The 12,989-nt window shown below is 44.6% G+C and overlaps 1 protein-coding gene across 15 annotated transcripts in view; it reads right to left on the bottom strand.

Moving 5' to 3' along the window:
* Positions 1 to 12,989, bottom strand: part of EZH2 (enhancer of zeste 2 polycomb repressive complex 2 subunit) — a 71,096-nt gene that overhangs the window by 13,947 nt on the left and 44,160 nt on the right. For all 15 annotated transcript variants that reach the window (XM_084896509.1, XM_084896516.1, XM_084896511.1 and 12 more), the window contains 4 exons: positions 7,219 to 7,339; positions 6,302 to 6,460; positions 4,982 to 5,084; positions 4,342 to 4,505 (listed from right to left, as the gene is read on the bottom strand). In XM_084896509.1, coding sequence (XP_084752635.1) covers positions 4,342 to 4,505; positions 4,982 to 5,084; positions 6,302 to 6,460; positions 7,219 to 7,339 — 547 coding nt within the window. The remainder of the gene's footprint in view (positions 1 to 4,341; positions 4,506 to 4,981; positions 5,085 to 6,301; positions 6,461 to 7,218; positions 7,340 to 12,989) is intronic.

The raw sequence follows: 12,989 nt of genomic DNA, 5'->3' as shown, positions 1-12,989 counted from the left end.
TTTAAATTATAAAAAATTAACTGTATTGCAGAAACCGGTTTGGCTCAGCGCATAGAGCGTCGGCCTGCGGACTGAAAGGTCCCAGGTTCGATTCCGGTCAAGGGCATGTAACTTGGTTGCGGGCACATCCCCAGTGGGGGGTGTGCAAGAGGCAGCTGATCGATGACTCTCTCTCATCGATGTTTCTAACTCTCTGTATCTCTCTCTTCCTCTCTGTAAAAAATAAATAAAATATATATTTTTTTTAAAAATTAACTGTATGTTGCCAAAACGGGTTTGGCTCAGTGGATAGAGCGTCAGCCTGCGGAGTGAAAGGTCCCAGGTTCGATTCCAGTCAGGGGCATGTACCTTGGTTGTGGGCACATCTCCAGTAGAGGGTGTGCAAGAGGCAGCTTATCGATGATTCTCTCTCATCAATGTTTCTAACTCTCTCTCTCTCTTCCTCTCTGTAAAACAATCAATAATATATACATATATATATATATATATATATATATATATATATATATATATATTTTTTTTTTTTTAATTAACTGTATGTTAATAAAGACAAACTTTATAATCATTCCAATTGCATATACTTTTTTTGGGACACATTGTGTACTGAGTAGCCCTTATAATCTTATAATGTTTCAACAAATAAGTGATGCCTCAAATACAGAACTGGTGAATCCAAGGATCAGCACTGGAACAAACATTAGTGATCATCTATTTCCAGTAAGGGGAGTGCAGGAGGCAGCCAATCAGGAAACAGGAACAAAGGCAATAATTTGTGCAAGTAATTGTTTGGCAGCAGGTGTGACCAGACACTCACTCACTCCTCACTGAATGGACAAAGAGAGCAGCTTCCCATCAGACACCACTTCTCTGAAATACTTCTTCAGCTTGCTATCATGTGACAAATGATGAGATCAGTACAAGTTATCAGTTTTATATATTAACTTCTGCTCAAACTTCTGTTGTCTGCTCTGATTAGAGCTTGGTACTAAGAATGAATTCTTACTGAATACTTACATATGCAATCACATAAATTCTTTTGTGTATATGACAGATATCAGACTTTTATTAATCAGTCCCTCACAGAACAACAATACCAACATTCCAACATGGGAAAGCAGTGAAAGGAGCAAACAGAATTCTGTGTTCAAAAGCACACAGTAGGAAGCTTAGGGCATTATCTCATTTAATCCTCACAAAATACCCACATCCCCATTTCACAGACGAGGAAAACAGACTTAGGGAGGTTTAGTCACTGAGAATTACAAAGCAAATATGAAGTTGATTATGTCTGAAGTTTTTTAACTATTACACAGCGAAAATAAAAAAAATTTTTAAAAGGCAGCCATCAATTATAAACTTGAAATATCTTCTTTGATGTTGTAACCAATTAAAATGTTAAAATCTCAGCCCTGACTGGAGTGGCTTAGTTGGTCGGATGCTGTCCCAGACACCAAGAGTTTTGGGTTTCAATTCCAGGTCAGGTCAGGCTTGATCCTCAGTGGGAGGCATATGCATGCATGTCCTGTTCTCTTCCCCCTCTCCCTCCCTCTCTCTCTAAAAATCCATTTTTAAAATCTTTAGAAATAAATAAATGTTAAAAATCTCTACAGTCTTCAATACACATCACAAAAAAGAACATTCAAATGGACTTTCACATAATACCAAAAAGGATAAATTAATAAAACTGGGTTTTATGCTTAAAACAGATTTGCTCTGTAGGCCACTCAGGCAATAGAAGCACATCAAAATATCACACCAAGCCCGAACCAGTTTGGCTCAGTGGATAGAGTGTCGGCCTGTGGACTAAAGGGTCCCAGGTTCAATTCCAGTCAGAGGCATGTACATTGGTTGCAAGCACATCCCCAGTGGGGGGTGTGCAGGAGGCAGCTGATCGGTGTTTCTCTCTCATCAATGTTTCTTAACTCTCTATCCCTCTCCCTTCTTCTCTGTAAAAAAAAAATCAATAAAAAATATATTTTTTATAGAGAGAAAACATCTATGTGAGAGAGACATATCAATGTTTGTCTCCCCTATTCAAACTGGGACTGGGGTTTGGACCTGCAATCCAGATACGTGCCCTCTTAACCAGGAATCAAACCCAAGACCCTTCAGTGTGCTGATCAACACTCTAACCACAGAGAAACACCAGCCAGGGCAGAGCAATTTACAATATTCTTTTTTTTTTTTTTTAATATATTTTTATTGATTTCAGAGAAGAAGGGAGAGACAGAAACATCAATGATGAGAGAGAATCATTGATTGGCTGCCTCCTGCATGCCCCCTACTGGGGATGGAGCCTACAACTCAGGCATGTGCCCTTGACTGGAATCGAACCCAGAACCCTTCAGTCCAGAGGCTGATGCTCTATCCACTGAGCAAAACCAGCTAGGGCTACAATATTCTTAATAAGAATTAGACATATTTGCCGAAACCGGTTTGGCTCAGTGGATAGAGAGTAGGCCTGCGGACTGAAAGGTCCCGGGTTCGATTCCAGTCAAGGGCATGTACCTTGATTGCGGGCACATCCCCAGTATGGGGTGTGCAAGAGGCAGCTGATCGGTGATTCTCATCGATGTTTCTAACTCTCTCTCTCTCTCTCTCTCCCTCTCTGTAAAAAAAAAAAATTAAAATTAAAAAAAAGAAAAAAAAGAATTAGACATATTTTACATAATGACCGTGTGTAAAGGGGAATGCTTTTCAAGGGCTATGTGAAACCCAAATAAGATATGTATTTGATAACTGTCCAACAACTATGGATTATTAAAACTACCAAATCAATTTAAATTAGATAGGAGTATGGATAACAGCAAGGATATGGGAGACATAATTATAACTCTAAAAACCACCGTTAAGTTTTTCTAACTGATGATAACTAAACCACTTCACACACAAAAATTACTGTTTCCAAGACTAAGACGCACATCACACCACAAATCACGAGCTATGCAAATAGATGTGCACAGACAGAGCAAAACTCAACAGGAGGCAAGAAATAGTGGCTTGGGCAGACTAACTCACATTGAAACGTGTGACTGGAAAATGAGGGAAAATTCTGTGAAAGGCAGGTTCGAACTGAAAAAGACGAAGCACCTTGGGGCCAGTTAGTGCAAAGGAGACGGGTGCAGAGCCCCTACCGTGTTACCATGTCACCAACATCACACTAAAATGTGATATGGGAAAAACCTCTATATCAAGTAAACTCTGCATAGGAAACTGGGAGTTATGAAATATATTTTTAAATATGTTCCTCAAAAGCAGTTGGTAGGCCGAGATCGGTTTGGCTCGGTGGATAGAGCATCGGCTTGGGGACTGAAGGGTCCCGGGTTCGATTCCGGTCAAGGGCATGTACCTTGGTTGCGGGCACATCCCCAGTTGGGGGTGTGCAAGAGGCAACTGATCGATGACTCTCTCTCATCGATGTTTCTAACTCTCTATCTCTCTCCCTTCCTCTCTGTACAAAATCAATAAAACATATTAAAAAAAAAAAAAAAAAAAAAAAAAAAAGCAGTTGGTAGTTTTTAAACTGTGCTTAAAGAAATAAGTTCCAGTTACCTGGACAATTTGCCAAGAAACCTCATTCCCCAGCAACGTAAGGAAATATTGTGTGTGCCATACTTAAATTTCATTAAGACTATTTTATGTTTTACCTATATTCAAATGCGGGTATATTTGTAAAAGGACCAAAAAAATAAAAAATAAAAAGATTTAACACTAGATAGCTAGATAGATGATAACATCTACAAGCATCTTGAACAAATATTGAAGAAATTGGCTAATATCAATAACACAGTGTTGCTCTGGGCTATCAGCTAGTTCAAAGTAATAGTTTATTATGAAACAACTCCTCCATTAGAATTTATGGAAAAATTACTGATCTATATCCCAGTTTAGTGGGAGATAGCAATACAAATCAAATTAGTGAAAAGACTTTGGAGCAACCCACAAGCAACAAATTAAAAATAGTAAAATACTGCCAAAACAGATTTGGCTCAGTGGATAGAGCGTCAGTCTGCGGACTGAAAGGTACCAGGTTCCATTCTGGTCAAGGGCATGTATTTTGGTTGGGGGCACATCCCCAGTAGGGGGTGTACAGGAGGCAGCTAATCAATGTTTCTCTCAGCAATGTTTCTAACTCTCTATCCCTCTCCCTTCCTCTCTGTAAAAAATCAATAAAATGTTTTTTTTTAAATAGTAAGATACTGATCCTAGCACTTTTCAATCTTAACTACAAGATTAAATGATAAACTCTAGTTGTAACCAATGAAAACCATTTCCAAGTTGCTCTAAAACATAATCCCACAGCAAAGACCGAAAATGAAAACAAACAATAACTGCACTTACGGTGTAGGAAGCAGTCGTACTTGAAACATCGCCTACAGAAGAGTGTGTGAAATGAATGCAGGCTCTGCTCCCTCTGAACAGATTTAGCATTTGGTCCATCTATGTTCGGGGTACATTCTGGAGGCAGTGCCCCTGGGAGCTGCTGCTCAGTGAGTTCTTTATACCTAAAATGAACCAAGAGAAATGTAAGTTAATGGAAAACAAAAGTTACAAGTTTCTTTTTTGTGTGGTTTTATTCTTCTAAAAGTAAAGTTTCTAAGCAGATTCCGTATATTATTTTTGTTTATCTTGCCTAAAGCACAAAAGACCCATCAATAACCATCTGTGATGAACCAATTACACATTATGCAAGATTATCAAAAATCAAATTCATGAAAAATGTACTTATATTAAAGTTAAACATCAACTGCACTAAAATTTCTACAAGTGTTCAGAGAAATTTTCCTCTATATTATGTGTGTTTATGTTAAAAGGTTTTATAGGACAGAGTTCCGCAGGTATATGTTTCATTTCAAGTGTCTTGGCAGATGTGACAAATGAAGCAAGTGGCTCATCAGCTCCATTACATTAGTTCCATTTCCAATAAGCCAAATGGTGAGAGATATCCCATATAATACTGCCTCACAAGAACAAATCTTACTTTTCTTTTAGTTCTTCTGCTGTGCCCTTATCTGGAAACATTGAGGAAATGGCTTCAAAAATTTTGTCAGAAGGAAATTTCCGAGGTGGGCAGGTTTCTTTATCTGAAAGGGGAAATATTGAAGGACAAAAAGAACGATGAAAGTAAACAAGTTTTCAAACTTTCATTTTTTTTTCCACACAACTATATGTAAAAAGATCATCCTCTAAGAAATTATCAACTTTGTGTTTCACTTACTTCCAATATATTTTACATGTATCTATGGCATGACAGTTAAGTCAGACAAAAAACTTCAAAATCCAATATGGAGAGTTTTAAGCGGATTGGGAGGCAGAAAAGTGGGCAGAAAAATGGTAACCAGCTGTGTTAACTGGTTGATCATAGACCCACTTAGGTCTGTTTACTCATCTGAAAATGAAGGCACTGAACTATACGATCACTAAGGTAGCCATTATAAAAAATTTATGCTTCTTTGAAACTACAGTTTTCACCAAAATCCTTCTATGTTGTCTTAAATAATGAGCATGCCAAATCTCCAACTCCTGCCTCTGACTGGGCCTCTGTTTCTCAGGTATAGAGGTTAAGAGTGTGAGCTCTGGAGTCCTCAGAGCTGGTTACCGATTATGGTGTCAGGATTGTTTTTCCCTACAGTGTGAACTTAGTAAGTTACTTCACTGCATTAAACCTCCTAACTCCTCCACTATGAGACAGACCCACCTGTGGAGCATTATGAGGATCCAGTGAGCTGGTGTATATAAAGTGATCACTACTTGTACAAAGAAGAGATCAGCATGTTATCTGATGATGATTATGACTGCCCAGTAAAACCCAAAACCAAATAAACTATTTTGTTAGTCAAAGGAAATAGACACTCAAGTGCAGAATGAAATGTTACAAATAACATTCTAATTTTGATGATACTGATATCAATGTAATTTTTAACAACAAAAAAGGAATGACTGCCGAAACTGGTTTGGCTCAGTGGATAGAGTGTCGGCATGCGGACTAAAGGGTCCCAAGTTCCATTCCGGTCAAGGGCATGTACCTTGGTTGCGGACAATTCCTGGTGGGGGGTGTGCAGGAGGCAGCTGGTTGTTGTTTCTCTCTCATTGATGTTTCTGACTTTCTATCCCTCTCTCTTCCTCTCTGCAAAAATCAATAATATATATATATATATATATATATATATATATATATATATATATATATATATATTTTTTTTTTTTTTTTTTTTTTTTAAAGGAACAACTATCTACTTGTACTCTATCTAGTGTTTTTGAAAGAAGCTGTAATGGCTACACACAATCCTAACAGACATACCATCTCTGTTATCTTGCAGATCTTTCTGTTTTTCTTCTCCTTCATCAGAATCATCTCCATCATCAGAATCATCTCCATCATCATCATCATCATCATCATTGTACTGGCCAAGAGCATTCACCAACTCAACAAAAATTTCATCATTTATAAACCCACATTCTGAAATTCACCAAGACAAATATCAGAAATATACAGAGAAGAGAGGTAATGACAAAAGTTCACATATGTCCTTTCTGATTTGTAATAGTCACAGCCCACCAATCAGGAACAGAATTTACCTTTAACACTGTCATTTTCTCTTTAATCATCCGTCCCCCAAAAGTTTCCAGGGACTCTACTGTAACTAATTCTCTAGAAATTAATTATGGCCTTGGCTCCTCCAAAGCCATGTACTGACAGACCTTGCTTTCCACTAATGATGATAACAACTGACAACGTGACACCTATCACCCTCCTGCCAGGCAAATTAGCAGGCTCTGCTAGACACAAAACACCAAAGCCATGATTCTAAATGACAGAATTTCAGGTACTGCAACAGCCTGGTAGGAAGGTATTTTAGAGTGTAGAGCCTTTTGGAGCCCATGTTACATAAGCAAAGTCCTAGTTCTAATTAAGTTTACTAGTAAAGAATCTTAAAAAATACACACACACACACACACACACACATATTCAAACAATTCCATTTAATTTACATATTAATATAATTTGTTATAACCAATTAAGCATAATGTTTATGTGGCAAACATGGTCAACTTAAAATTAAGGAAAACACTAAAAATTTTAGGCTTGTGAGCCAGACCAATCCAGCATAAAACTTAATATTTATTTTAAAAATATTTTTCATATCTATGCTGAAAAAAAAAAGTATCTCTCAGTTCTTTAGCCCCCTTTGCTAAGAGAATAAACCCATGGCTCACCTCTATCCCCGTGTACTTTTCCATCATAATTTTTTATTAATTCTTCAATGAAAGTTCCATCCTGGTCTAAAACTTCATCCCCCATATAAGGAATGTTATGTAAAACAGTTTCATCTTCCACCTAAAAATTTTAAAAAATAATAAATTTAAATGTAGCCTTATCCTAAGTACCAAAACTTTTAAAATAATGTAATAACTAAAATACAGCAATTTTTCGTAAGCAGATATCTTTACCCAGTTCTCCAGACCTAAAATAATAAACAGTAAACTCTAAAAACTATAAAAGATCCATCTTACAAATAAGCACAATAAAGAAACAAATTTAAGGAAAAATATCGAATTTACCTAATTTAATGTCATCAAACATTAAAATTTCCCATTATTTTATGTATATGTATGTTCCTATATCTGATGATAAAGTGGAATTGATGAAACATGGTTTATTAAAATGAACTATAAATAACCATACTTTAAAAAACCAAGCCTAACTGGGAGATATATTAGAATCAGAGGTATGGAAGGGGGGTGGACTGACGATTCTCGGGGAAAAGGGGAGTGGGAGTGCGGGAAGAGACTGAACATAAACTGTGCACCTATGGATGAAGACAATGGGGGTTGGGGAAAGGGCAGAGGGTGGGGTGGGAACCTGGTGGAGGGGAGCAATGGGGGGTCGGGGGGGAGAGGAACATTTGTAATAATATGAACAATAAAGATTTTAAAAAATAATAAAAAATAAAAAAACTAAGCCCTAGCAGGTTTGACTCAGGGGACAGAGCGTCGGCCTGCGGACTGAAAGGTCTCGGGTTCGATTCCAGTCAAGGGCATGTACCTTGGTTGCAGGTACATCCCCAGTAGGGGGTGTGCAAGAGGCAGCTGATCGATGATTCTCTCGCATCGATGTTTCTAACTCTCTATCCCTCTCTCTTCCTCTCTGTGAAAAATCAATAAAAATATATTTAAAAAAAAGGCCTGACGGGTTTAGCTCAGTGGATGGAGCGTCGTCGGCCTCCAGACTAAAGGGTCACAGGTTTGATTCCGTTCAACGGCATGTACCAACTGGGCAGATCCCCATTAGGAAGTGTGCAGGAGGCAGCTGGTCAACGTTTCTCTCATCAATGTTTCTGACTCTCTCCCTTCCTCTCTGTAAAAAAAAAAAAAAAAAAAAAAAAATCAATAAAATATAGTAAAAAAACAAAACTAACTTAATGGTTTCTAAATTTCATTTGACCTAGTTATTGGGAGACATTCAATGTAATAAAATTCTAGGGATATAAAATAAGAGTATCAATATATCCATTAAAGTTTATGCCAAAAGGGTAGAGAATCCAAGATGGCTGCTCGGGTAGTTAGGTGTCTACCCGCAGCAGCACACAATTTCAATGGAATACAACTAAAATGTAGAGTGGACATTGCCCAGAGCTACAGGTAGTCGACTGACTGAAAATTCTACAACAAGGAAAGAGAAAACCAGAAGGAAAATCAGAGGAGCTGAAAAAAAGCCTAAGGTACGGAGACATGCGGCGCGCTCGCACGCACGCGCGCGGGGAGAGGTCGCAGCCGGAGAGGAGGAGAGGGCCGGGTGCTGCCTGGCGTTCCCTAGCAGGAAGGAAATAAAACCCCCAGCCTGGGCTGAACCCCCAAACCGGCAGCGCTGAGCCCCAAGTTATGGGCCAGACCCTGGGGACCCGGGCTCCGGCAGGGGGAGACGGGGCTGTGAGGCGGAATCGCAGGCGAGCAGCAAAAAGCAGGGCCCCCGGAGTCGCGCGCACATTGCACGCAGAGGACTGAATGTTGACTCTGATGCTGGATTACCCTAGCGGGAAGGAACTGGGCCTCCGGCGGCGCTGAGCCTCAGTCCGAAATGCTCTGAACCCCAGTTCTGGGCCAATCCCTGGGGACCCAGGCTCGAGCAGGGGGAGACAGGGCTGTGAGGTGGAATCCCAGGGGAGTGACGAAAAGCGGAGCCCCCAGAGTCACGCACACTGCGCGCAGAGGACAGTCTGTTGACTCTGATGCTAGACTCCCCTAGCGGGAAAGAGAGAAAAAAACTCCAGACTGGAGGAATGCAACAGGGAGCAGGAGCCCCTGCCCGACACCGGCCAACCGGGCGCCCGCAAGGAGCCGGGAGACGGGGCCCCCAGGTTGGGGGTGCCCCTGAGCCTTCGACCTCTGAGCGCGGGCAACGGAGCCAAGGCCTTGGGCTACTTCCTGGGCGGCGCCGACCCCGGCAACAGGCTGGAGCAGTGCGGGAGCCCGCGGAGAACAAAAGGGTGCCACAGGCCAACCTGCTGAGCTCCCAGGACAAGGAGGAAGAAACCAAAGAAGTTCTCAATGTGAAGAAATCAAGTAAGAGCAAAAGATAGTAAAATTACTTAAGAAAGAATACAAAGAAGATCTTGAAAAATCAAAGACTAAGTCAGAACTCAACTCACCAGCCAACATTGCAACATATATGCGTTTTAAAAAAAAAAAAAAAAACAGGACAGAATGTTGGAACAGCGGCGGCCAGGCCTAGAGTGCCCAGGCACAAGGCAGTGGCAACTGGGCCCGGAGCAGCAACGGCCAGGCCCCAGAGCAGCAGCAGCCAGAACCAGAGCAACAACAGCCAGCACTGGAGAAGCCAGGCCTGGGGCAGTGGCAGCCAGGCCTGAGGCAGAGGCAACCAAGCCCAGGGTGGCCAGTCCAGTAACACCCAGACCCGGAGTGGCCGGGCCTGGAGAAGCCGGGCCCAGAGCAGCCAGGTTGGGAGCAGCCAGGCCCAGAACAGCAGTAGCCAAGCCCGGAGCATCCAGGCTGGGAGCTACCAGACTCAGAGCGGCCGGGCCTGGGGCAGCCGAGCCCAGAGCAGCCGGGTCTGGTGCGGCCAGGCCCGGAGCAGCGGCTGCCAGGCTGGGAGCGGCCAGGCCCGGAGCAGCCGGGTCGGGTGCGACCAGGCCCGGAGCAGCAGCTGCCAGGCTGGGAGCGGCCAGGCCCGGAGCAGTCGGGTCGGGTGCGGCCAGGCCCGAAACAGCGGCTGCCAGGCTGGGAGCAGCCAAACACGGAGCAGCCGGGTCTGGTGCGGCCAGGCCCGGAGCAGCCGGGCCCGGAGCAGCCGGGTCGAGTGTGGCCAGGCCCGGAGCAGCGGCTGCCAGGCTGGGAGCGGCCGGGTCTGGTGCGGCCAGGCCTGAAGCAGCAGTTGCCAGGCTGGGAGCGGCCAGGCCCGGAGCAGCCAGGTCTTGTGCGGCCAGGCCCGGAGCAGCAGCTGCCAAGTTGGGAGCGGCCAGGCCCGGAGCAGCGGCTGCCAGGCTGGGAGCGGCCAGGCCCGGAGCAGCCGGGTCCGGTGTGGCCAGGCCCGGAGCAGCAGCTGCCAGGCTGGGAGCGGCCAGGCGCGGAGCAGCCGGGTCTGGTGTGGCCAGGCCCGGAGCAGCGGCTGCCAGGCTGGGAGCGGCCAGGCTCCGAGCAGCGGGGTCTGGTGCAGCCTGGTCTGAAGCAGCGTTTGCCAGGCTGGGACCAGCCAGGCCCGGAGCAGCCGGGTCTGGTGAGGCCAGGCCTGGAGCAGCAGCTGCCAGGCTGGGAGCAGCCAGGCCCAGAGCAGCCGGGTCTGGTGTGGCCAGGCCGGGAGCAGCGGCTGCGGGCTGGGAGCGGCCAGGCCCGGAACAGCTCGCTCCTCGCCTGCCCCTGCCCCACGGCTGCCTCTCAGACATGGCTGGAAACTTTTGCGGGAACCTGAGGGTCTGCTGAATCAAGTGATGAAGGCTTAGATCTGGATGTGTTGAGTTAGTATAGGGCTGGGGTGTTGATCTGTGAGTGCCTTGGGTGGGGCCTGGATGAGGCTGGTTGACCTATTTGGAAATGTCTTTTGTGTGAAATGTATCATTGGGCATGTGGAGGTATTATTGATGTGAGAAAATGCTAAGTAACTGATTTACTATCTGAAAAGGGATTTACTATCGGGGAAAGGGAGGGAGGAAGAGACTGAACATAAACTGCACCTAAGGATGAGGACAATGGGGGATGGGGAGGGGACGGAGGGTGGGGTGGGAACCTGGTAGAGGGGGGGAAGAAATGAGGAACCTTTGTAATAATATGAACAATAAAGATTGATTTAAAAAAAAAAAAAAAAAAAGTTTATGCCAAAAGGATTTACTCATTTACATAAAATAACATTCTACAATAAAAAAATTTCAATACTGATATGAACAGGATGCATATCAAAATTGATAATGCTAATGAAAATGACAAGATGGTTTTATACCAAGGTTTGAAAGACAATATGGAAGAAAGAGGATGCTAACTTAGCTAGGAAGAGCCAATCAAAGTTAAGAGATAATGGAATATTTAAAGCATACAAAGCATAGAAAGCTGACAATCAGGAGAATTTTCAATGAAGAATAAAAAAGATATTAATTACAGATAAAGACTAGAGGGTTCTGAAGTCTATATTTAAGGAAAACTGAAGTGAAGATAGGTCTAAGTCTTAGGCCTTTGTACAGGATAATTAAAAACAAAATTTTAGAGCCAAAACCAGATTGGCTCAGTGGATAGAGCATCAGCCTGCGGTCTGAAAGGTCCCAGGTTCGATTCTAGTCAAGGGCATGTACCTTGGTTGCGGGCACATCCCCAGTGGGAGGGGGGGGGGTGTACAGGAGACAGCTGATCAATGTTTCTCTCTCATCAATGTTTCTAACTCTCTATCCCTCTCTCTTCCTCTCTGTAAAGAATCAATAAAGCATATTTTTTAAAAAAATTTTTAGAGAGATAATTCTGATAAACTGAATGAACAGGCTGATAGGAGGTCATGGTAGCTATATAAAGTGTAAGGTGCCTTAGGCTGGGATCATAATCAATAGGCCATTGAGACACAGTAATGGTGAGGAAATACAAAGAAAGGAAAAATTTTCCAATAAATACTTGATAACAAATTCAGGACAACTGCAGACTTCATAGCTTAGACCACATGTGTCAAACACAAGGCCCGCGGGCCAAATCCAGCCCGCCAGGCCTTGCAATGTGGCCCGCACCGCGCTGTCATCACTGCACTCCGCTGTCAGTTTATGACATTGTCAGTTTATGACTGTTCAGTATACCATTCGGCCCGCGATTTAGGCTGGATTTTAGATTTTGGCCCCTTCTCTGATTGAGTTCGACACCCCTAGCTTAGACAGAGAAAAGGGAAATTGATAGAAACTATGCATGCCAGGCTGGGAGCGGCCGGGCCCCGAGCAGCCAGGCCCAGAGCAGCTGGGTCAGGTGCAGCCAGGCCCGGAGCAGCAGCAGCCAGGCTAGGAGCAGCCGGGTCGGGTGCGGCCAGGTCCGGAGCAGCAGCAGCCAGGCTGGGAGCGGACAGGCCTGGAGCAGCCGGGCCCAGATCAGCCGGGTCGGGTGCGGCTAGGCCTGGAGCAGCAGCAGCCAGGCTGGGAGCGGCCAGGCCCGGAGCAGCCGGGCCCAGAGCAGCCGGGCCCAGAGCAGCCGGGTCGGGTGCGGCCAGGCCCGGAACAGCAGCAGCCAGGCTGGGAGCAGCCAGGCCCGGAGCAGCTGGGCCCAGAGCAGCCGGGTCGGGTGCGGCCAGGCCCGGAGCAGCAGCTGCCAGGCTGGGAGCGGCCAGGCCTGGAGCAGCCGGGCCCAGAGTGGCCGGGCCAGGAGCAGCTGGGCCCAGAGCAGCCGGGTCGAGTGTGGCCAGGCCCAGAGCAGCAGCAGCCACACCCGGAGCAGCCAGGTCGGGAGCGGCAGTGGCCAGACCCGGAGCAGCTGGTTGTGTAACGGACCAGAGCAACAGACGCCAGGCCCAGAGC

This window comes from Pipistrellus hanaki (assembly GCF_964339955.1).
Source record: "Pipistrellus hanaki genome assembly, chromosome: 10".
In the NCBI taxonomy this organism is placed as follows: Eukaryota; Metazoa; Chordata; class Mammalia; order Chiroptera; family Vespertilionidae; genus Pipistrellus; species Pipistrellus hanaki.
Note: the sequence above shows the minus strand (reverse complement) of the source record. Positions and strands in the feature narration are given on the sequence as shown.